Raw genomic sequence first — 24,063 nt, forward strand, 5'->3', positions numbered from 1 at the left:
GTGTAGGGGAGCCATCCCCTTTGCAGCTGGTTGCGGTTCTTTTACCATACTTAAGGTTCAAAACAACGAGTCCAGTTGTTCAACGATTCCAGTCGTTCAATATCATGAATATTTTCATGAAACTCAGAAATATTAGATGGATTTAAATAAAGACAATGAAAAATATTTAAATAAGAATTAAGAAATTAGCAGAATAATTCCGCAACTAGTTATGTATTTATGAATATATAGTCGCAAAAGCACCATTGTTGTTGTAGTTCATTTACGTCGCACTAGAGCTGCACAATGGGCTATTGGAGACGGTCTGGGGAACATAAAAGTACCATTTAAAACACCCATTTTACCGTTGAGTGATTAATGTGTCAGTCGTTTTAGATACGAATATTTGGGCAAGACCAGACAATGATTATGTTTGGCCTGAAACCAATAAGAGTTTTTTGTAACCTCTTTACTTGGAAAATTAACTATGCTCAATAAAAAATGTTTTATTTCAACAAAATATTTTACGTTTTGATTTATTTTTATTTCAACAAAATGTATAATTTAATTTTCTACTCCATGCCGAGTGCGAAAAAAAGAAAATACAATCCTTTCAGCATTTTATATTAAAATCGAGGTTGATTAATGATTAAAAAGAAGATTTTTGTTGTAATTTATTTTATAAAGCAATACATTACCTAGAAGTATAATACTTTTTCTCGTTGCTCCCAACCCTGTTTAAGGGTGAGATTTATTTATTTATTTTTAATTCCTATTTCATTCACAACTATGTCACCTGCAAACTAGAAGTAATTTTTGATTTATAATTTTGATGATTGCAAGTTTTGCATGCAAAATTCGCACTTTTATTCCAAAGAATAAATTGTTAAACCATTATTTAAAACTATTTTATCAGTTGCAGTCGTATTGACATTCCGCCATCGTCTTGAAAAAAATACCGACAAAGCGCAATAATGAAATGATGAAAAACATGTAGAAAACGCTTTGTTTCTGGATTGTCATAGGGAGAAATATTTTCCTACTAGTTTTATCTAATTTCGGTGTTAAACTGCGTATCGGAGATTTTCTCGCAACTGCAAGTCAATATTCAATTAACTTTCAAACCTTTGTTCATCGTATAAACAAAACACAACAGCAAAGGTCAATAAATATAATTATTAGATAAGGTTTTTCGAAACTGCATACCGGCATTTACTACTTATACCTATTTCTACAAATTTTTCAGTTTTATGCGCAGAAGAAATCAGCTTCATGCTACTACCAATACAAAACTCCTATACTTAATTCTATGCAACAAATATTTATAGATAAATACTTAAAAACGATATTTTCACTTCATTAGCAAATAAATGGATGAAATCAATCTTTTTATTAAGTGTATTTATTTTTATTAAGTTTACCATTAGTACATTAATCTATACACTGATGTTTTAAAATACATTCCAACATAATATTCATAAATTTTTCAGGAGCATCAATGTGAATATTGTGTGTTGTTCCTTCAATGTAGAAAAATTGAGCCTTAGGGAATGTTTCGAGAATTTCATCTGTATGCTCATACCTAAAATAAAAGGGGAAATGAATATGAATGCTTCATCGAAAACTTTTAATAAATAATATCTATAATCGTTGTTTAAAATTGATTAACTCAATATTATTATTATTATTATTATTATTTGCATAAGTATAAAGGTGAGTCAGACAAAATAGGATAGGGGAAAAAAATCGAGAACCGGAATTTTTTTTTTACTAAGCTTCTACTGCCTTTTATCAGAAATTGCATGATACTAGTTGCTGACAGGCACCATGGTAACTAACTTTATTTGGCAGTAGCTTTATTTGCTCTAACTTTATTTGCGAAAAATCACAATTTTTATGTTTCTTGATTTTCATTTCTCAGAACTTCATTGTTTTGCAACTGAAAAAACAACGTATGTGTTTTACAAAAGACATGCAGCAATTCTGATTTTTCAATTTCATGGCTAAGAGGATCATAAAATTGTCAACTCCCCCCCCCCATTATTAAAATAACTACAAAATATTGCTTTTCATTTCCTGCCTATAATTCCTGCATTCTTATGATAGTTAACACTTAGACAATAAATGAAGAACTTTTCAGGAAAGCTAACAGATGCATGTCTTCGAACAATTTAAAGTTCAGAACTAGAATAGTTCATTTTGGAGCTGAAATTCAGCTGCGTGAAAACGAAACTCAGAAGCGAACAGATGCAGTTCACTTAGGGCAGTGGTCGGCAAAGTGCGGCTCCGGAGCCGCATGTGGCTCTTTGGCTCCTTAAGTGCGGCTCTGGCACAAATATCCACGGAAGGCGCAATAATAGTTTCATTTTAAAAAAAACTTGGTGAGAAAAATAATTACATCTTATTTTGATAAATTAAAATTCTTCTATAAATCGAGAACATGTATAATTTTTTGTTTAAGTTAAAAGATAGATAGGTAATTAAAATTTTATATTGTAGTAAAAATACGTAACGAACATCGAGTTAAAGTTTATTAGTTTTCGTAAACGTAAACACAAACCATGCACAAGCTACAGGCTGAGATTGTTCGTATGTTTTCGGCGTACACCAGTGTGATGCAAAGGTACCACAAGCATGCGCACATACTTTTTCTAAAGGAGTGGGGGTACAAATTGGCATCACAACACAAGTGGTCTGCTTTGAATGACCTGGAGAAGGAAGACATGATCATATTCAACGCTTGGAATAGTATTCCTGACTCTTACGATCAGCTGAAAAAGCTCGTGTTTGCTGTTCTTTCCCTTTTCGGTTCTACATATATATGCGAACAATCTTTTTCAAGCATGTACATTATCAAGAGTAAACTGAGAAGTCCTCTTATTGATGAGAACTTGGAATCATGAACTTAAACTAAACTCAGTGGCGCGACAGCCCATAGAGGGCCAATGCCTACTGTGCCCATCTCAGTTTTCTTGACCTTGGGCTCTGGGGTGCAGGAGCAGATGTTCCGGTCAGGTGGTCAGTCGACGCGGAACCCCCAGTGTTTAGTTCCCAAGCATGCTTGGTACTCATTTATCGAGCCACTGATTAGATGAAAGGCTGAGTCAACCCTGCCCGGCTCCAGGATCGAACCAGGGACCTGTGGCACGACAGCGCGAAGCGCTACCGCTCAGCCACCGGGCGTCGACTTGGAATCATACCTAAAATTAAAAACAACAGCATACAGATCTGACTTACTCAAACTTTCCATGGAGATGCAAGCACATTGTTCGCATTAATAAATATTTATTAAGTATGAAATTTAGTTTTATTTAGTGTACTACTTATTTAGTGTAATAAAAGTTTACTAAACAAGCAGATTTGGCTCCCAATTTGTTTTAAAACTTGTTGTAATGTTCATATTTGACTCTTTGGCTAAAAAGTTTGCCGACCACTGACTTAGGGCAATAGATGCAAGTAACTTTATTTTTAATTTTTTTCTTTTATCCCTAATTATGTTTTGTATTATTCATGGTTTATTTCAGCTTTAATTAATTGATTAAAGGCGATTTAATTTTCCAATTTATTTCATTACTGAATGAAAAATGCTGTTTTTAAAATTAATTTTGAGTTCCTCTGATGGTATTTTGCAGAAAGATTTCCGAAAAGTATCAAGTATCTGTCACAGAAAACTTTTTAAAATTAATAATAAAGAAAGAAAGAAAGAAGAAAGGAAAGAAAGAAAGGAAGGAAGGAAGAACGGACGAAAGAAGGAAAAGAAAGTAATTTTAACACGACTTTTATCAATTATACTTTACCATATCTATTTGTTCTGTTACAAAACCCTCATAAAACATCGTTTTATGAGGGTTTGAATTCATCATTCATTTTTAAAGCAAGTACTTTTACTTTTTTTTTTCTTCTTTAAAAGCCTCATTGAGTAAATTTTAAACTTTTCGATCGAAAACAGTCGATTTTTTTAAAGTTTTAGAGATTTTTTTTTTGTGGATTTGGATTTATGAATTTTGTTATTTTCTTTTTTAAATTATTATTGTATAAGATTAGAAATATAATTATAAAAATTATACAGCATGAACTTTATTTATGCATAATTTTGTCGATCTTCACTATTATTGTTAACAATTTATTTTAGATTTGTAAATGGTTATTTTTTGAACTCACGTACTCCCAAGGGGACGTGGCAGAATTTTTTCGGGCTATCTGTGACAAACTTCCCTAGCATTAATATTTTTCTTCCCGATACTTTTAATCATAACAATTACTAATTTAAAGTAACAGAAACGTTGTGTTTACAGACGAAAGTATAAACTAAAAATGTATAAAAAATTTTAATTTTAAAAGTGATATTTCTTTGAAATTCTAATATTATATGCGCTTTCTCGTATTTTGTAAGCGGAAAATGCACTAATTATTTCCTGCTTCGAATTTTGTAAATCATTACAAAAATTGAGATTCGTAAACAAATTAAACGATAATAAATTCAAATTTGTACATAATCGTAAAATTCGTGCAGTAACTCCAAAATAAAGATCGACGACGAATCACGCGAATAGGACTCTTTAGAAAAAGAGATACTCAAATATGTGTGTCAAACATGGTGTTTCTTAAAGGGAAAAAAAGTGAAAGAAAGATCTTCATTTCTAAGGCAAATAATATTTTAAATTTTAGCGATTTCTGAATTTCTTTATTTTGTATTATCAATTTGAAATTCTAGCTGAAGCCAGTCATTACGGACTTTCTTTTTTGAATCCCAAATGAGAATAGAAAAATCACGATTATTTCTTTAATCTCTGATGCGCAAAAAAGACATATTTCAAACAAAAATTCTGCAGGAAAAGAAAAAAAAACTTTTTTCGAAAACTTATGCAGAAAGGAGAACCAAAAATTTCCCTTCCCCAAATGAAAAATCTTTCTGCAAAAACTCTGTAACGTTCTGCGAAAATGTCATCGTGCCGCCGCAATTCCGCCACTGGGTGTGGAAATATACTTGTTGAACCACCACTAGATGGCATTGTTAACTGTCAAAAGATTCTTGTAGAAAAAAGACATCTACGCTTTTTAAAGTAGTTGTAGTAGTAACCATTGTCATGTATACATCTTCTTAAAATATTTCCTTTTGTTGGTCTGGTTATTTGAGTAGTTTTCTTTAATTTAAGAAAACGAGAATAAATCTGTGTAATTATCAACCCATTAGGAATTAATTTAAAGGCAATAGAGAAACAGGGAGTACAATACTTACACTTTACACCAAGAGTTGGGCGAAATTATGAAATATATTGGTCCGTCGTAAATACCAGTTACTGGTGGCAATTCCAAGAGTTCTCTACGTATATTGAAAAATAGATCAACATTATCTTTTAAATCATAGGTCCCATCATCCATCTGTTTCAAATTATAATCAATTTGGCATAATTTCTCTCTACCACTGATTAAATTCTGAAAAATAAATATTTATTATAAATTATTGTATTTGACCAAGAATAATGAGGTAATAACAGATATTCAAAACTCTCGTGGTAATAATTAGTTAAAGGGGTTTTTCTGGTCTAGAGGCCTCATTTTTAACTTCTTAAGTTATGTAATGATAATTATAAAAGATAGTTATGTACTTATAAAAGATAAGTTATATAATGATTTTATGGTTTTATTTCGCCCTTTTCAGCTACATTTCAATTTTTTTCTAGCACGAAATAATTATAAATTAATATACAAAAATGATGCGAAGATGGCAGTATACGCTGCGCTGTGCTCTGATGGACGAGCGTAGCTCGATTTCCATACTGTATAATCTGGCACGGACGAGACCAAAAATTAACGATTATTTATTAGTGTAACTATGGTTAAAACCACAAAAATCTGAAGAAAAAAAACTTTTTTTTTTACCTACATAAGTTTTTTCCCTTTTTTTCCATTTTAAAAAAAAGATGGCAAAAATTTATTATTTTTTGGGGGGAATTTACTATTTTAAAATTCAAAAAAAAAAAAAAAAAATCGAAATTTCGGAAAAGTTTTGATTTTTGTTGGTTTAAACCACATCAATCCTTTAAAAATTTCCAAAGTGCCATTAAATTCGATCGAGTAGTTTTTCTGCAAAGCAAAGGTCCAATGAAAGAAGCATGATTTTTGCGTTTATAGTTTTTATTACGTTTCTCTCTGGATTTTTGAAACTTCCCATTAATCGGCAATAATGCATGGGATTATACAGCACGCCTTTCTCGCTATCATACATTTCGTTGGCGCGTATTGCTACCTCCAGCGTCAAAGACTGGCTATCTTTGTTATATACTCGTGACATCCATGATGATGGCAATTCGTCTAAAATCCTCGTTGAAGATCACCATCGTTGCCAATTTCAACCATATTTTTACTGAAATAGATGGATTCTTAGAGAAAATGCCCAAATAAGCGAATCTAGTAATTCATTATTGTTTTGACTGTTCGCGCTAATACATCTTTAATGCAAATTGCCCTTTAGCAGGTCTTCGTATATAGGCCTCATTGCTTCCTGCGCCTGACGGGGAACGGTCGGTCCAATAATCACATTTTTCTTCTAAATCAAATAGTTTCCAGGTAAAACGGTTTTGTCCACATACTTCATATACCACATACTGTATATACTTCATATTGCAATAACTAAACTTTAAATGAACCAATGAAAAAAATAACTAAACTTTAGAGGAAACCTCTTATTTTTTATACTTTACTACATATATTGAAGATTTAACCAAATTAGTTTTTGTACAATAGGTTTATGCAGATAGTGTACGAGAGAACAGATTATATTATGCAAATTTAATAAATTTTTATAAATTGCTATTTTATGCAGTGAATGGAAAATGACAAGTGGCATTTTGGATGCACTGAAATTTCTGGGTTTGTATGTAAATTGTATGGATATTAAGTAATAAATATAAATATTGCTTGGTTTCTATAAAATATAAAATAATTTTACACGAATATATTACATGCTTATTCAAATAAAATGAAAAGTTTAAAGCAATATATTAGTTGTTATCAAATTGAACTGTAGATAAAGATGATGAATGCTTATTAAAGTAAAATAAAAGTTTTAGAGCGATATTTACGATTCACGATGATTGCAAGATCTCGGAGTCTGCCGCCGAAGACGGTACCGATTCGTCGGAGATATAGATCGAAGTATAAGTGGCGAAATCAAATGAGTAATCGAGATGAAACTCAACATGTACTCGAGTACAATCATAAAGATCAATAAGACCAAACCTGAGGTGTCGTATAAATAGATATCCAGAAGGAAAAATCGGTGTATAGTATAATAAGCATAAACAGTGAAGATAAGTGCGAAAAAACGGTAATCATAAACATGAATGACGAAGGCTAAAAAAACAAAATAAATTTTTTTAAAAAAAACCTATACAAAAGTAAGGCGGATAAATAGCGTAAGACAAAATCAAAAAATATTTACATAATAATATGCAATAATGGAACTACATACCCGTAATGGGCGATGCGTAATAAGAGGCAGATAGGCTGATTGAAGTTTACTCAATTAAACAGTAGATTGAGAACATAAATACTTATTTAAGTAAAATAAAAAGTTAAAATCGATATACATATTAGGTTGTTACGAAAGTAAATAGTAGATTAAGATCATACAGGCTGATTCAAGTAAAATAAAAGGTTTAAAGCAATATTTTAAGTGTTACTCAATTAAAATCTAGATTAAGATCATACAGGCTGATTCAAGTTCACTCAATTAAAGTTTTAGTTAGTATTATACATGCTTATTCAAACTGAAAGAAGTTTAAAGAAATATATTGGGTGTTACTCAATTAAACATTAGATTAAGATCATAAATGATTATTTAAGTAAAATAAAAAGTTTATAGCAATATATTATGTGTTACTCAATTGAACATTATATTAAGATTAGAATCCTTATTTAAGTAAAATAAAATGGTGAGATATTAGGTGTTACTCAAGTAAACAACATAATAAAATCATACATGCCAATTCAAGTTAAAATAAAAGGTTTATAAGTGTAACTCAATTAAACAGTAGATTAAGATCATACTGACTGATTTAAGTTTACTCAAGTAAACAGTATATTAAGATAATAATGGCTGATTCAAGTAAAGTAAAAAAATTAAAGCAATATATTGAGTGCTATTCAATTAAACAAGGGCCGGGATAGCCTGATAGGTAGGGCGCTGGGCCCATGTCCGAGAGTTCGTGGGTTCAAACCCCGTCGGCCGAAGACTCCCCGTGTAGTAAAGAGACTGATGCACATTAAATCTGTCGAGTCGCAAAAGTCCTCCATGTTCCCATAACAAATCAATACCTCTGGGGGTACTGGATTGGAGATCGATCGTTCTCTGATTCAGGTCAAAATTACGATCTGTGGATGAGTGAATAGATGAATGAATGGGTCCGCTCTATAAACAAGTCGAATTCTTGGCCATAGATGGCGCCACTGGGAAACAAGAACAATCGCACCCCCTCTGCCTAAACAGGCATACGTCAACAACAACAAATAATTCAATTAAGCACTTGATTAAAATCATGCAAGCTTAGGTAATAAAAGCAAAAGTTTAAATCAATATATTAGGTGTGTCTCAATTAAACAATAGATTAAGATCACAAATGCTTATTCTAGTGAAACAAAAAAAATTAAAGCGTATATTATTAGGAATAAATATAGTATAGGGGAAAATAAAATATTTTACAAGCTTTTCAGGTGGAAGCTGATAATAAAGGTGATCCACTGCGTATTTTATTGCATCAGTTTTATTCATGTATGGTGGTATACTTCGAACAGCTTCAACCCAGTGTCGATAGAAAGATAAACCCATCTCAGCCACATAAGTCAATGAGGCGTTTTTGCTTTGAAATAGATCTTCTACAATTAAGAATTCAACTCTATCTGGCTAAAAAGAAAAAAGAAAAAAAAACAGATTTTAAATTTTTTATTAAAATAAAACATAATATTGAAAAAGTTATTTAGTTGCATTTGGGATATTCCATTAAATGTAATAGGTATTTTTCTCTAAAAGTTGAAATTATAATTGACTGGATAGTGTTGTTCATATTTTTTTCGTAAGAATTGTATGGATATTAGATTTTAAATTCCCTTCAATTTTAACTTACCAAAACATTGTATGAAATTTTAATAAAAATTATGATTGAAAGGATAAAATCTCTTTTATAATAGAATTAATCAATAATAAACAACTATAGCTGCCCTGGAGATTGTTAGGTAAGAGACTTTAGAGACAATTGTTAAAATAGTTCTGGTGATGAATTTACAGATGTTTAAAATTACTCTGTATAAACCAAGCAAATAGTATTTTTTATTGTGATTAATAGCAATTGCAGTTTTTTACTTTTTTAAATTAAAAACTTAATAGAAATATATAATTCTAGGAGGCTTCGCCCCCTGCTCGCTGGAGCTCGCCAACACCCGAAACTGCTTTCGCAGTTCATTTCGGATTGCTTCGCAATCTAATGCTCGCTTTGCTCTCTCATTGGATACGTTCTTAACGTCTAGCTTTTGTATAATTTTTTGAATACTGAAGTTCCGAAAACTTTTCACTGTAGAAAATTCTAAACATGTACATATCAATATTAATTTGAAATTGCAAACAGTTCGCATATTTTTCTTAATCACACTATTCTAAATTTCAGTTGTTGAGAAAAGTAACTGTTGTATGTTTTGTTTTAAAGTCTTTGCCACCAGAGAGCTAAAGCCATGTGCTGTAAAACAATATGAAATAGTAGTCTGCCACTGAACGTCGGATGTAAAGCATCGGCTTTGATGAAGATAATTTTGTATTTTTAATTCTCTGAAGGGCGCCACCTTAATAATATGGAATTTGTAAAATAAATGTATACATTTTTGATTGTTGATGAAGCCCATCATTTTGTGTTTTCATCAGTGTTCAGAAGCAGAACAACTATAAGTTTTTTATTTTATCACAAAAATATAAAATGTATAAAAAACAAAGAAAAGAGTAAGAAAATGAGTATAGTCATAGAAAAAGTTAAAATTATAATATAGTATTTGTCAGTTAAAATAAAACTTTTTGTTTAAGTCATTGCTAACAATTCAAATTTCTCCGAGGCAATTCTAAAGTATAAATTAAGGTAGTATTGTTAAGTTGAAACACAATATTTTTAGTTTTGATGTCAACAATACAATTCAATTTTTCACAAAAACGATTGTTTCCATTGTTAAGTTCAATGTCAACAATTCAAATTTTTCTGAGGCAACTCTTAACCTCTAAATATTATTTTTTTTATGTACACATTTCTAAATGTCAGTATTCAACCACAAAACAACTTAAAGTCCTCAAATTTAGCATGAAGTTGTAAAATGTAATGAAAGAGGGTCATAGCAATAATGAAAGTAGAAGTAAAGTTAGTACTGTAAAATTAAAACAATATTTTTAATCAATGAGCCAAGTTCTTCAAGAAGCAGTTGTAGAAGTAGGTTGTTTATTTAAAACTTTTTATAGAATTTCTTTAAGAACACAATTGTTAATTTGGGCATTTGGCGATACAACACTTTTAGAATTGAAGGATTTGTTACGTCAAGCGCTCAGGTATCATAATTTTGATCTAGTTGCGCTTCTATGTCATTTTGATTTATGTTGCTAAGTTAACTTTCAAAAAATTCTATGGCTGGCAACAGCATTTTTATTTTTTAAGTTGTTTATTTTTATTTCTTTTAGAATTCGTTCTTTTTTTAGCGAAATGTTTTTTAACCTAACAGAATTCTTTGCCGACTGTTCTCTGTATATATGAAGAAAATAAAGTAAATATTTAAGTGTTGTGAAAAGAATCTTATTTAGTTGTACAAAGTACTTCTTTAAAAATGAAAACTGTTGCCACCAGTGGAAAAGAAATACAGCCAAAATTTGGGAGCCACGTAAGAGAATTATATATATTAAATAAATATGTAATATACAAATATAATGTAAGAGTATAATATAAAAATATTAATTTAAAAACTTTATAAAAAGTGAAAAACATTTACAAAAAATTCAACAAAAAATGAAGAATAATTTGAATAGAATTTGAATTCATTGGAATATATACAACTACAACAAAAAGTTATGTTGTCTATTGGTTTTGAACCGACGAAAGATAACGTATGCGTCACCAGGATTTTTGACAAATAGCGGCTCGAACATGTTTTTTTTAATTTTTTTATTTTTTATATATACTTGCGGCTGAAAAATTTTATGTTGTGCATCAAACTTTATTCATAAAAAGTTCGATTTGAAATCAAGATTTTATGCTACAATTGGTGCTCGCCTTGGGAAAGGAGAATTCTCCTTTTTTGGAGAAGTAAAATTTCTTATAAGCCTTCTGAGTCGCAATTTTTTTATTTTTTTTGAAGAGATATTAAAATTTTTTCAATTTCCGTTTGTTTCTGAAAATATAGCTCTTTCATTATAGTTACTAATATAAATAGTTCAGAAGCTGTTTTCTGTACTAAAATAACTCGATGAAAAAAAAAAGAATAAAATTTAGCTTGCCATTTCTTTACATTTGAATCTATAACAGCTGAAGAATTAGATTTTTAGAAAATTATTGCTAAAGTTGCGCACGTGAAATGTTTTAATAATATTACATAATCTCGTTAGTCCCAAATTGGACTGATGGTTTCCAAAAATTTATAACAATAAAACAGTTAGGGTTAAAAAATAAGAGTTCTTGCAGCATATGACGGACCATACACTTTTCTTAGTACTAGTTGGAAATTTTTCCGACAGATGTCGCTAGAAACTTTTTAATTATGGCATTTCTTACGTGTTGTTTTGATGTGTGCAAGTTTTATCATCTGGTTAATGACATTAGTTTGTAATTCGAGGCGAATATTTCAAAAATATCATAACGTTTTATTTTTTTTTTTCACTTATTGAATGATTTTGAGAAATTATGATGTTCAGTTGTTTATCTTTGATTTATAAATTTACTTCTTGCTTTTTCCATCTGCCTAAAAATGTCTGAACTAAAAGAAGAATTTTGGTCTGTAAAATTTATGCTCCTTCATGCTAGTTTGCTGGGTTTTTTTTAATTTTTTTTTATGAATCTCTAAAACCGCCAGTATACTCTGAATTTTATGACATAGTATTTTTTAGTAAACAAGCAAGAATGAATCTTTGTGAAAGTTAAAATAGTTTACCCATTCCATCACAAACTTTTGACACACAGCACCTCCTAGACTATGTGCAATTAATCCTGCCTTGTTGATTTTTTTTAAGTTCATAAAATGAAATAAGTCTTTTGCCATGGCTTCTTGGCTTAGATCTTCTGACCACCCACTATCTCCTATATTTCTTAAATCAATCACAAATGCCTGAAAACAATAATTCAATATTTAGTATTTAGTAGTAAGTTTAAACATATAAATTGCCCATATAAGTTAACAGCAAATTTACATATTGACAAGCGGAGAGAGCCTTGTAATCGTGGATAGAATCTTGTATTCAACATTTAGATTATTATTTGACTTAGAACGCTTAAATATCTACTAGAGATCTATGTCTGTAAACAATGTAATTTTCAGTCGTTATTCGGCCGATACAAGAAAAATGTGCCACAATTTCGAGGCCAAAACAAATTTCCAGTCAATCGAAATTCCGACCACTTTCGAACGAACTTAAACGTTCAAACCTCATCTGGAGATTTGTGTTTAGTGATACAGTAGGGAACCGATTATCCGGAACGATCGGGACCATCGCTATTCCGGATAACTGATTTTTCCGATTTTCTGAATCGCTGCAAAAAGCCGTTTTTTTTTATTGTTGAAGCCAACTAAAAACAAATATTTGGAAATAATCTTAAAAAGAAGAAAAACCGATGAAGTAATACACTAATGATTANAAAAATATTTGGAAATAATCTTAAAAAGAAGAAAAAACGATGAAGTAATACACTAATGACTATTTCCTAAATGATGGTAAGGTAAACATCTTTCAAAAAAGAAGGGAAAATTCTAAAATCTTATGAGGAAAAAAATTGTTTTTCTTTTTTAAAAAAAATGGCGGGAAAATTTATTGAATTTCGTTCCGGTTTTTTGGTTTTCCGGTTTTCTGATTTCCGGATAGCGGGTTCTATACGTACTACAAATTTCTATCGGTTTCTAAGAGTTACAAGCAGAATTTATCGTCAATCGAAATTCCAATCACTATCCGACAAACTACCCAGAAAGCATGTAACCTTACGGCAACCTAGCGTCGGAATTTTATTTTTATTGTCAAGAAAATGTTTGAACTAAAAACCTTTTTCCAATGAAGCGAAAATATTGCAGTTTCAAACCTTTCATCCTAAAAGGACTAAAAATTTTTTTTTAATTAGCTTTTTTAAAAAGTATTGTCACTTAGATAAAATGGTCACTTAAGTCCATACTAACGTTTCAGCTAACGTCACACTAGCGATAGGATCAAATTGCATTGTCAATTAAAATTTCATGACAAGGTTGATTTTAGCTGAGCATACAAGACTTTGCGAACCATATAATTACCTAGATGTAAGATAATTTTCACCTTGAGACTAGCTTTATTAAAGGATTTTTTCACGCTTGAAAACCCTAAGGTTTTTATATAGATGGTTGTTTTCCCATGATTTGGATTAGGGTTTTGTGAGTAGAATAGAACAGATTGTCACCGATCTCGTTTTAAGGTTAGAAGGTTTACACGGTTACGTAAACCGCATAGCAAACCTTTTTAGGTTTACGTTGAAAGGTTTTTGCTGAGTGAAAATAAACCTTATTTTGCTGTTGTTGTTGTAGTTCATTTACGTCGCACTAGAGCTGCACAATGGGCTATTGGCGACGGTCTGGGAAACATCCCTGAGGATGATCCGAAGACATGCCATCACAATTTTGATCCTCTGCAGAGGGGATGGCACCCCCGCTTCGGTAGCCCAACGACCTGCACGCGAAGTCGAACACTTTACGGTAACACAGTTTAACGAGGACCAATACCGTACACCCTCGGTCCCTACGCAGACCGATCCAAGTGGTCACCCACCCGCACACTGACCGCAGCCAGTGATGCTTGACTTCAGTGATCTGATGGGAACCGTGTCTTAACGATCAGTCCACTGCCGGACCTTATTTTGCTATATGGGTATTGAGTTCCTTAATCTTTACTGGCATTCAGGTTGATAATACAGGTTGATGACTACAATTTTCAATAGTTTCCTTACCACTACAAATAGAAAATTTATCGTTAAACGAAATTTTAACCCTTTTATTCCGATAAGTTCTCAATTTGAAACTGGAACCTTTTGCTTAGTAAATGTTTAAATTGTTTTCTTAAAAGTTAAAAAAAAAAAAGTCATTTTTTTTTTACTATCTCTTATTGAAATTTTGTCCATTTTTGTTAAATACGAACTAAAATAAAATGAAATAAAAATTTTAATTTCTCTTTTTTTCGAAATAGAGTCAATATTGAAAATAGTTTATTCTTTTTGTCTGATCTAAATCGAAAAGCGTAGGGCGAATCATTTTCGACATCTACCAGAATTATATACGACATATAACACCATCTTATATCTGGTTAAAACTTGCCGGATGTAAGAGACTCAAAATGGTGGCTATGTTGTTGCCACCATTTTGACGAGTTCGTTGACTGAAAGGAAGTCGAAGACTAGGAGAGGATTGCTAAAGAGATCCTCCTTAGAGAGTCCCATGCAATCCAAGAGGTACTCAGGAGAAGCCTGATAAATTTGGCAATTGGTGCAGGTGACGATGGTTTTCCTGCCCTCGTTGAAAGTGAGGCACTTGATGTGACAGTTAGCAAGCCTTGATAGAACAGTCCGGGTACGTCTGTCACACGGGAGGTCAAGGAACAAACCCGGTTTTAATCCCTTGTACCAATTATGGGTTGGGGGTGTTTTCCACTCCACCGAGATTTTTAATTTTTCCAGAGAGTATAACTCCAAAAATGTAAGTGCAGAAGAGGGAGTTGTTGTAATCCTGCAACCCTCCTTAGCAAGAATATCAGCCATTTCATTCCCGTGGAGATTCACATGGGAAGGTAACCATTGCAAATGAACATCATGATTAAGTGAAATGAGCTTTAATTTAAGCAGGATAGAGATGCTGATCCTGTAGCCCACAAGAGGCCAATCATTAAGATGGTGGAGAGAATTACAGCTGTCAGACAAGATCCATAGGTTATGTTGTTCAAACTGATTTAAAAAAAATTACCTTTCTTTTAGTTTCATCAGCTGCGATTTGTGGAATATCACCCCACACCTCTTTTGATTGCGCAAAACCATGCACGAAAATTAGAGGACACAAAGTTTCATTAGCATCAAACATTGGTTCTGCTATATAATAACCCAGTTTCACTGGAGTAATACTAAAATTAAAAACAAAAAGTCTATAGTTATAATTATACAACCATGTCTTAAAGTTAAGGAGGAAAAAAAAACATATTTTCATAGATAACTTGAATAATACAACAAATCAAATGAAATTTTATATCTCTAAATAATAAACAATTATGCTAGCATTTAAAAGTTATTTAAATTTAAAAAAAATGTAATTTAAATCATTTAATTTTTACATTATCCATATATAACTCTAATAATTAACAGTTACATTAAAAATAAATAGTTATTTAAATTTAAAAAATTACAGTGAAAATCATTTAGTTTGTTACAAACATTATCCATGAAGAATTACTTACTCTTTCATAATTATCTCTAATAATTAAAAATTAATAATTATTTAAGTTGAAAAAATTAGGATTTAAAACATAAAGTTTGTAACATGTATTATGCATAAATAATTAAATAATTACTTACTCTTCCATATTTAGCTCTAAAAATTATCTCAACTCTTAAAATTAGCTGTACTAGCAATTAACACTTATTTAAATTTAAAAACTACAATTTAAAACATTAGTTTATAGAAGCATAATCTGGTTACAGTTGTTAAGTTCACAATGAAATAAAATAGAATAGTAATTATACTGTGTTAAAATAGAACAGTAATAGCGCCATTAGTAACACATTTACAATTTTCTTTTGACCTTGACATACTAATTGTTTAATGTTTTTGTGACGCATAGCAAGACAAAATGTAACTAATTCACGCATACAATATTGTTGTAAGAAAGTTTTCGCGTAATTATGATTATTTCTAAGAGAAATTAAAAGTGCGATCTTTGATAATTTCTATTTATTACTCTATTTCAATATTTTATTATTATTATTATTATTATCATTATTTTTTAATAATCATCCTTGAACAGCCGACCCAATTTTAGGACTTACGACTACTGATGTTCAACTCCGTAGCCCTGTAATTTTGAACCCATTCCAGAAGACAAGAGATCTCCTGGATCAAGTATTGTGAGAAATTTGACTTAGTGGAGGATTTTACGAGGGAACTGACCCGTATTAGCGTTACACAGAGAAAAAAAGACAAAAACCTCACACAATTAGCCTAACGGTAAGGGAACTCTAACCCATGATCCGTATTTTACGTCAGCACCTGGTGTGGAATTCGTAGCTACCAACCATCTCTGGGATTCGAACCTCATTGGAAGACGAACCCTCTATCCCCTGAGCGACCACGACTCTTTTTTAATATTATTTTACATCCGTCGTTGAACAGCCGACCCACTTTTGGGTTTACGACTACTAATGTTCAACTTCGTAGCCTTGTAATTTTGGCCAATCCAGAAGACAAGGAAACTCCTGGATTGGTACTCCCAGAGGTATTGATTTGTTATGCCAACAGGGAGGATTTTGCGACTCGACAGATTTAACGTGCATCAGTCACCATTTACTACACGGGGAGTCTTCGGCCGGCGGGGATAGAACCAAAGAACTCTTTTGGACATGGGCTCAGTGCCCTGCCAACCAGGCTATCCTGGCCTAAAAAGTGATCATAAAAAATGGCGTCCGTGACAGGACCTGAACCTGCAATCTTCCAATTAATAGCCTGCCCACTCGATTTTGGGCGTTCAGGAAATTTCATTTAATTTTGAATCCATGACAAACAATCTGGCAATAGACCAAGAGCAAATAAAATGATGCATGCAATTTTCACTGAAGACTTGAAGATTGCAGACACGAACAAAAAAAAAAAGAAGTCATAATGATGAAATAAACAGCAGAGAAAGCAACGAAGAAAAATAGTTAGAAATATCAATTCTGCACATTAACTAAAAACTAGTTATTGGAAATGTTTTTTTAAGTGGTGAATTCTAAATAAAAGAAACACAGAGGTAAAATATTAAGCCCCTGTGGAATAATAAGCTTTTAACCCTTTCCTTCTCGCTCGCGTGAAAATGACGGGTTGAGATTTTGTTTATTTCTCGCTCCCGTGATATTGACGGACTGGAAACTAATTCATTTTTTTTTGCCCGGAAAACATTTTATTTCTCATTTTACACACCAGATAGCAGTACCAGGATATTTTTAAGATAATTATAGATAGTTAGTTTATTTTAAACCAGATGCGAGCATTAAAGTCAGCCAATCAGCACTAATCAAATGCGTGTATTTGTGATATGTTATTTGTAATCTTAGCAAAGTTACCTAGTTAGGCTCTTCGTGAATACACCTGGTTTGTGCTCTAGATAAAATTTATTTTTTAACCCCTTCCTTCTCGCTCCCGTGAAAATGGCAGGTTGAGATTTCGTTCGTTATTTCTCGTTCCCGCGATATTGACGGACTGGAAACTAATTCATTTTTTTTTTTGCTCTGAAAACATTTTATTTCTTATTTTACACACCAGTACCAGGATATTTTTAAAACACATATTTTCAAAATTTTCCTTGCTTGCTGGAAAACCAACATTTAACACTGAATGCTGGCTTTTCCTAAAAATTAAATTTTTTTAAATTTCAAGCTAAAAACAAATCAAAATTAAAAAATGAATTTATATATTGCTCATACTCATAGTTTCATATAATTTTCAGGGATAAAAAAATAGACACTTTTATGAAAAAAAAAGAGAAAAAAAACATTCAACAAATTTCATATTTCACGACCTAATAAATGGTAATAATAAAATCATATCGCTAACACTGTTTACATTATTTAAAAAAAAAATTAGCTGATAAATGATGATTATTAAAAAATTGAATGATTATTGAGTGCTATCAGTAAATATTACTTTCTTCAGCACAGTTTGCCCTATCTCTAGAACCAATAATTACTCTGCTGATACAATTTATAAAGCTTTTAAGTTTTAATTAAATCTTTTTTTTTTTTGTCATTGAATGTTTATCTTCATTTTAACAGCCATTATGATTGTAATAATGAACTGCCTTGAATCACTCACAAGTAGTGTGCTGATGAGTAGGTGACGGCAACGTTCGCTGATACTCTATTTTGGTTTAATTTATGCTGAATACAGTATTTGCCAAATTTGTTTAAATCTGTAATGTATTTACAAGGAAGCGTGGTTATACTTAATCGCTTCGTTCATTAATTCTTATGATTGCTAAACGCAGACATTTTCTTTTTGTTTCTGATCTATAAATAGATTGTTGCATCGAAATTAAGAAGTATTTGATTGGAATCCGAAAATGTTTTATTCAGCATCTATCGAAAAAAAAAATACACAGGAAGGCCAGCTGTTTTTGTTTCGGACGTAATAGCAGAACGTGTACCTCTTTTTTCCCAGTCTTTCCTTGTTAATGCATTACTTCATCAAAAAATCAATAAACACTTATTCAAATTCATTTCGTAATTAAATTTGAAGTTTATTATATTGCTCCAAAAATATTAATTTAGGATAGATTAAAATAATTTATATCGAATTTTTAAATTACTTCAGAAATTACAATCCCAATAAAGCCGCGTCTAAGAAAATTATCATCACAAGTTGGCATCCTTTTATGTATAATTTTTAACTATTTTATGTTGTTAAGTTTCAGTCTTGATTGGCAATAAGTAACCATATTAACTAAATTGTATTTTTAAATTTTATAGTAGAATTTTCTGATTAAAATGGTAGAAAGCTTAGTTAAAAATTAGCATTTTTTATACTTATAATCTCATTGCAAAGCATATGACCTGTAAATGTCTGTTTCTTAAGGAAACTATTCTTTTTTTGTATACTTGTTCAATAAATGCCTGCTGCTATAGTTGTGCAATGTATAAACTGTATTTTTGTAGAAAAATTAACTTTGGGAAATTGTGAAAGCGGACTAATTTCTTTTCATCTGTATCTTAAAATTTGGGAAGAGCTTAGTGAAAGAAGGTTCCACATGTGATATTATTGAAAAAAGTAAGATTTTTTTTTCTCCCGGAAGTAACTTAATTTCGAAGATCTCAGTGGTTGAAGGTACTAAGTGATAGATTTTGACTATTTTTGGCGAAGAAGAAAGTTTTAAGAGCATTTGGCGAGAAAGAGTTGATGATTAACTTTAAGTCTCTTTTGGCAACGAATAAAATAAGTTGCCAGGAGTGCAAATGCCATGACGAGAACATTTCAAATGAATGTAAAAGATTTATAACTTTTGAAACTTGGAAGCTATTTTTAACGTATAAAGTTAAAAGCCGATTTATAAGAATTCTTTAGAATTTTTCTCTATTAACTTTGAATGTTATTATACATATAAGGAATGATAAAAGTACCATCTTTATTTTCTCTTATCAAGATATAAATTGAAAGCCGATTTACTAAAATTCTCTAAAATGTCATTTAGAACCATTACCCATTAACTTCTAATATGGCTGAGCATAAAAGGAATGATTCTCAAGGTTTAATCTCTATTTTTTATTGTCAGCGTATAAACTTAGATGTCGATTTACTAGAATTCACTAAAATGTCATTAAGATTCTTCTCCCATTAACTTCTTATATGGCTGTGTCTAATGGAAATGACTTTAAAGGTTCAATTTTTATTTTATGCTGTAATATTTTACTAGAATTTACTAAAATGTCATTTAGAACCTTCATCCATTAGCTTCTAATATGATTACGTATAATAGGAATAGTCCTTAAGGTACTATATGTATATTTAGCATTGTCAACGTATAAACTTACTTAGATATCGATTTACTAGAACACAATAAAATGTCATTAGTAGACTTTTAACCTCTTAAAGGAAATTGGTTGGAAGTTGATAATTTTTCCCATTGCATTCGTTGTTATGCATATTTCAAAACTTCCGTGATTCATTGCAAATTTTTTTGCACAAACTAATATTTTTAATAATATGTCTCAGCAATCAAAGCAAAATATGCAATTTTTTTTACATATTACTATCCAAAAAATAAACTATTTTATTCAAAAATCTAACTTGATTTGCAAGGCTACTTTCCATGTAAGAAATATCTCGACTTTAAATAGAAACAAATATTATATTTCTACTATCTGAGTTAGAATCTATATCATCGTTTGTTAAAGAAAAAAAAAAGTCAAATTTTCAAAATTTTTGTGTGCGCCTACGGAATTGTATAAAAAACTCTTTATTAATGATTTCAACGTGCATTAAATCCGTTCAACTTTAAACAGGGTTGTTTATTTAAATAATGTACTGTAACATTGTTCGTTTCAAAGTGATTTCATTAAAATATCATTGTTGAAATAGTCTCATTCAAACAATGGTATAAATTAAAAGAACACTCTAATTGTTACAGTATTACAAAGCATTGTTAAACCGAGAAATTCTCACTTCTAAAGTTTATATGCGATCTGTAAGGTTCTTTTTTTACGATTGCTTATGCTATAATTAGAAAAATGGCGAAAGTTGTGCGATTTTTGCGTAAAAAGCTGTAAGTATCAGTTGTTGGTAAAATATTTGCAATAGTTACAATAATTTAGCAACTTATTTTAAATTCCTACAAGGACTTTGTTTTAAATCAAAGAAAAAACAAAACATTGCACTCCAAAATTCAGATTTCTAATTGTATTTTATTAAAAATGTTTAAGTTGATTTTATAAGAAACATATTTTTCACTCGTAACATTCGTAAAATTTACTCTCCGCAATTCAATTGCTTTAAAGGACAATGTCCTCTGTCAAGTCTTGAATATGGGCGTCCAATTTTGAGCACTTTTACTATCGACTGTTATATGTCAGCTCAACAAGGCTAAATTGTTAAATGTTAGAGAGCGCAATGTTGCTCGGCTTTTCTTTTATATTTAGTAGTTATGATTTAAAATATTTATTACAGAGGGATATTTTAATAAGTCCTAATTGAAAATCACGAGCATTTTTTACATAATTGTCAAATTTTCAATTACTACATACTATCAACGTATTACAGTTTATTTTGAACACAACTTTATAATCATCTAATCAGTTAAAAAATTCAAAAATTTTTTAATTTTAAAAAAATAAGCAGTTCTAAAGGCCCATTAGAAAAAGATTTGTGTAGTATTCATTTTTTGGCGATGGTATTTGTAAAGGTGAAAACGATTAAATTATTTAAGGTCATAAGAATATATCAAACTCTTTACAAAAGTTCCTTTATGGTGAAAATTTTGAAGAAACAAAATCTCTTTAGTAAAAAATATACTAATGCTATGAATCTGTTATAGTACTGAGGAAACTGGTTCATTCTGCCACTGCCCTGTTTTACTGAATATGTGAAAATAAGTTCCTATTTTCATAGAAAAGCACAAAAACCATATATATCTAAAATTTTTAATTTTGAAAATACAAACTAAAGAAATCATTGACTCCGTTTACTAAAAGAAAAGTTTTAGGGTTCATATTTATAAAATTTTACATGAAAGTCTCGTTCTTACTATAAAGTGTTTGTTTTAACGGTAAAATGTTTCACGAAGGTTTCGTATTTATAACAAAAATTTTTGCGACTGGTCATCATTTACGATAAAATATTTCATGAAGGGTTTCTTTTCACAATAAAATTTTTTTGAAGGTTTTACTTTAAGAGACACAAATTACTCCTTAAATAACCCCAGTTATATTATCTAAATTTATTTACCGCATGTTGTGGTTCATACGGTGTTTGAAAGATAACTAAAATATATTTCCAATTTCAGTGCAAAAGTTTTTAAGAAGGGGGAGAGTACGGACCAGAATTACTTTGAAATAAGAGCTTGGTCTGAAGTTCTTAAGGAACAAATGGTGTTTGAAAGCGAAACTGAAAAGTTTAAGACTTGTAATGACAAGTCTGTGGTTGAAGGTAATGAAGGAAATAAGGAGTCAAAGATGACTTCTGATGATGCAAATAAGGAGAGCAAGGATGCTCATATGATTGGGACAGTTAATGAACTGGAAAAAATGAAAACATTTTAGCAGTTGTTAGACTGGTTGATGCGCTGGTGAAAAATGAAAAAAGCTTGTAATGATAACACTGATAACACAAGTTTGAGATAATAATTGAAGACTCTCGGATGACTCAAAATTCTCTAACTTTTAATAAATGCTAATGATAAAGAATAGGCTAATGATGATTGAAATAATGCTTCAAATTGCTTTTGGTGTATTTTCCATTGCAATAACCCATAAATATGTTTCAATAAACGATTTATTAAGTAATAATTCTCATGTTTTCTTTTAATTCTTTTATCTGATTTAAATTATGATTCTTATAAAAACAAATACTAGCAGTTAATAATTTTTATATAACATTTTCAATGCTTTTTAAACGAACAGTTTCAAATTTGAAAGAAAAAAAAACTACACGGGATCATTACAGAGAAATGAATATAGTTTCAGCATTACTTGAATTTCAAGGACGAAAAATGATATCAACTTTAATCTTGAGTTGGCAATAAGCTAAAAATATAATAAAACTACTTGTTTCAGTTTGTCTAAAGATTAGTAAATATTTTTTTTACATCACACCATAATCGAAAAACACTGGACGCATCACTCTCAAATGACGTGGTAAAAAAATTTCGGAGATTGTCGAATACAATGAAGAAAATTACTCTTTTCCTTATCGATGTGAGGAAAATTAAATATTTTTTCTTTTTTAGGAAACTCAAAAAATGTATTTCTTTTAGTTTCTTTTTCTCAGATTTTCATTTAGTTTTGTATCGTTTAGTTTATTATCAGAAAATGGACAAATTTCTATTTCTCGAATAGATGTTGAAACCATTGTTTCTTTTTTCTCTTAATCTTAATCAGATGTAGAAAACAATTCTGTAGAGAACAATCATCAAATTAGAAAAAAAAATTTGCAAGTAAATTTTTTACTATAAAAATCATAACACTTACTTGCTTTATAAATCCGGAGAATTCCGAATGAAAGATTCTTTGTTTGAAAATTTTAATCTTAAATAATATATACATAGATAATCCCTTCATTACTTTCAGATGACTTACCGCACAACAAAATTTTACAATTGTAAGATTTCGATACAAATTTCAATATGTAACTTAAAAACAGAACAGCTGAATTCTAGTTGAAATTATTCATTCAAAATTAAAAAATGCTTACCTAGAAAACGATAAAAAAAATTATTAATGATCAACAAATATGATACTATTTTAAGTAATTCGAATGATTCTTTATTTTTGTTTTCCGAGTTATATAGATTCAGAAATATATACTATTTTATAAAGAAGAATATTCTATAACTATTTCAGTTCTGCACGTTCTGAAATCAAATTTATCATTGGAATGAAGTAAACAATGTTGACTTCACTTTAATTTGTAATAAATTGAAGCAAACGAAAGATATTTTACCTAATACACATGACTGTAACAGTATGCGATCACGAAATCGATAGTTATCGGTTGCAAGTTTGTTGATAATCAAAAGGTAAAAATTATTGCGAAATTTTTCTTCAAATGTTGGGGGCGTTCTGTTTCGGAAAGATTTATCAATGATCTGGGTCTTTTTTGTCAAGTTCTTCTGCTCTTCCTTAAGAAAATTTCGCTTCTTATTGGCTGCTAAAAAAATGGCTTCCTACTTTGTCAATGTTTCTGATAGAATTAAATGAAAACTTACTAAATAAGAGCCTGAAAATATACTACCCGCTAGAGGGCGTTTTCAAGCGTTGCGATCACGAATTAAAAAAAAAAAAAACATTATATGTCAAGTTGTGCATTTATTAGTTTGAATTCCTTAAGTTTATGAGTGTGATCTTACATTTATTTAATTTAATAAATTATAACTATATATATGGAAATAATTATATA

General features: G+C 30.4%; 1 protein-coding gene across 1 annotated transcript; it reads right to left on the reverse strand.

Annotated features, from left to right (window-relative positions):
* Nucleotides 1–1,365: 1,365 nt before the first annotated feature.
* Nucleotides 1,366–15,933, reverse strand: LOC107439773 (sn-1-specific diacylglycerol lipase ABHD11-like). The gene is made up of 6 exons (XM_043041361.2): nucleotides 15,783–15,933; nucleotides 15,181–15,334; nucleotides 12,148–12,321; nucleotides 8,684–8,884; nucleotides 5,219–5,415; nucleotides 1,366–1,561 (listed from the first exon to the last, which is right to left on the reverse strand). Exons 1-6 carry the CDS (start codon nucleotides 15,788–15,790, stop codon nucleotides 1,411–1,413), a joined length of 885 nt encoding a protein of 294 aa, XP_042897295.1. The 5' UTR covers nucleotides 15,791–15,933; the 3' UTR covers nucleotides 1,366–1,410.
* Between the last annotated feature and the right edge of the window lie 8,130 nt (nucleotides 15,934–24,063).

Source organism: Parasteatoda tepidariorum, chromosome 2 (genome assembly GCF_043381705.1).
Source record: "Parasteatoda tepidariorum isolate YZ-2023 chromosome 2, CAS_Ptep_4.0, whole genome shotgun sequence".
Classification (NCBI taxonomy): domain Eukaryota; kingdom Metazoa; phylum Arthropoda; class Arachnida; order Araneae; family Theridiidae; genus Parasteatoda; species Parasteatoda tepidariorum.

What these genes read in the sequence shown, in the direction of transcription:
- LOC107439773 (XM_043041361.2), bottom strand. An exon ending in AAAAGTTTGTGATGGAATGG is followed by an intron (nt 8,885 to 12,147) that starts GTAAACTATTTT and finishes TTTTCTTTTTAG; the next exon opens with CCAGATAGAGTTGAATTCTT. An exon ending in CCCAACTCTTGGTGTAAAGT is followed by an intron (nt 1,562 to 5,218) that starts GTAAGTATTGTA and finishes CTTTTATTTTAG; the next exon opens with GTATGAGCATACAGATGAAA.